General features: G+C 40.9%; 1 protein-coding gene across 1 annotated transcript in view; it reads right to left on the reverse strand.

Moving 5' to 3' along the window:
• LOC135223333 (uncharacterized) overlaps nucleotides 1-1,431 on the reverse strand; it is a 5,010-nt gene extending 3,579 nt beyond the window's left edge. Inside the window, exon 1 of the mRNA XM_064261795.1 lies at nucleotides 1,228-1,431. Coding sequence (XP_064117865.1) covers nucleotides 1,228-1,431 — 204 coding nt within the window. The remainder of the gene's footprint in view (nucleotides 1-1,227) is intronic.
• Nucleotides 1,432-1,927: the final 496 nt, after the last annotated feature.

The raw sequence follows: 1,927 nt of genomic DNA on the forward strand, positions 1-1,927 counted from the left end.
AATATGCTTTCCCCCCATTCTTCTGGTATCTTTACTTGTTCAAATTTTGTTTACCATCAGATCATACACGATGTCTACCCCTTCCTCTCCTAAGGCTTTCCAAACTTCTACTGGGATTAAGTCAGGTCCTGTTGCCTTCCCATTCCTCATTCATTTGAAGGCTTGTATCACTTCATCCCAAGAGATCCCCATTACCATTGCCATGTTTACTTGTCCATCCTCTCTTACAAGTTTTTCATGTTCTTCTTTAGCCGTTGTTCGAAATACTCTTTCCATTTTTTCAGGATGTATTCTTCCTTTTTTATGACAGTACCATTCCTATCTTTCGTTTGCTTAATATGGGTGATGTCCTTCGTTCTTTTATTTCTTACATTTGACAGTTTGAACATCTTACTCAACCCTTCCTTGGTTTCCAGTTCATTATAAACCTCTTCATATGCCTTGCCTTAGCTTGAGCTACCACCCTTTTTACTTCTTTGTTTCTTTCTCTTAATCTTTCTTTGACCTCCTCCAGCTGCGACTCTTCAAATCTCTTCTTTGCCCCCCTTTTATCCTTCACTACTTTCCCCACCACCTCCCCCCACCACCAGCATTCCTTTTCCTCCCATACTATTCCAGATGTTTCCCCTAGTATCTCCTTCCATGTCTTCTAAACACTAACGCAGTATGCCTCCACCATTCTCCCACATCTTCAATTCCCAGATCAATCTCTCCCAGCACTCTTCACCAAAACTCTCCCTTCTTATCATTACCCCTCCCTAACAATTTATGCCACTTGATTTTTTTTACCCATTCGTTCTCGTTTTCTTTTCTCTTTTCATCTTCAAATCCATACAAAGGAGCCTATGCTGCGGGCTACATGATCACCTGCGATAACTTTACAATTCCTAACTTCCACTAGTCTTGGTCTATTGTAAAGGAGGTAATCTATTGGTGTGTATCTATCGCCACTCCTGTATGTTATCAAGTGCTCCATCTTCTTTTTGAAGAACGTGTTCATTATTGCCATGTAATAAGACATGGCAAAGTCTACTATACTCTTTCCTTCTGGGTTTCTCTCCTAAAGTCTGCCCCACTACAATCCTCTCCTGTTCTTCCAGTTCTTGCATTACTTCATTCATTTCGTTCAAAAAACTGCTCTGGTGGAGCATAAGCACTAATGATGTTCATTGTTCCCCCTCCATAATATATCTTCAATCTCATAATGCGGACATTCTTTCTACTCACTTCTGTCGCTGCATTCTTCATTTCCCTCGACAGCAATACACCAAAGCCATTCCTACCCTGCTCATTTGCTCCACTATTGATTAGCTTGTAGCCATCCCCCAGTTCTTTGGTTTTATTACCCTTCCTGCGAGTTTCCTGCACACAAAAAATATCCACTCTCTGTATTCTCATCAACTCTGCCAACTCTCTTCCTCTTCCTGTCATAGACCCGATATTGAGCTGGCCTATTTTGACCACATTTAGAGCTCGTTTCTTTAGCTGCACCGGTCATGATGTTGTAGCCCTCTCCTTGTCACAGAGTTAGGGCATTATTCTCATCAATATCACGACTCATTTCATTGGTTTTGGCGTGGGTTTTTACGGTTGGATGCCCTTCTTGACACCAACCCTCCCTATTTATCTGGGCTTGGGACCAGCACCGGTTAAGGCTGGCTTGCCTCCCCAGGTGACTAGATTCCTAAAAGATCTATTAACGTTTCTCAAAAATAAATTTGAGCCATTTGGTGACCACTTCCCCATAGAATTGAATAAAATAATGCAACTTATAGTGCTCTGCATCACAAATAATGTCTCATCCTTAGGTGATAACTTTTACTGCTTAGTCTTGTGTTAGCAAAATTATATATGGAGTATTTCGAAACAGTAATTATAAACCCTATCAAAACTGCGGATATGATTTGGCTTCGTTATGTAGACAACA

This window comes from Macrobrachium nipponense, chromosome 8 (assembly GCF_015104395.2).
Source record: "Macrobrachium nipponense isolate FS-2020 chromosome 8, ASM1510439v2, whole genome shotgun sequence".
NCBI lineage: Eukaryota > Metazoa > Arthropoda > Malacostraca > Decapoda > Palaemonidae > Macrobrachium > Macrobrachium nipponense.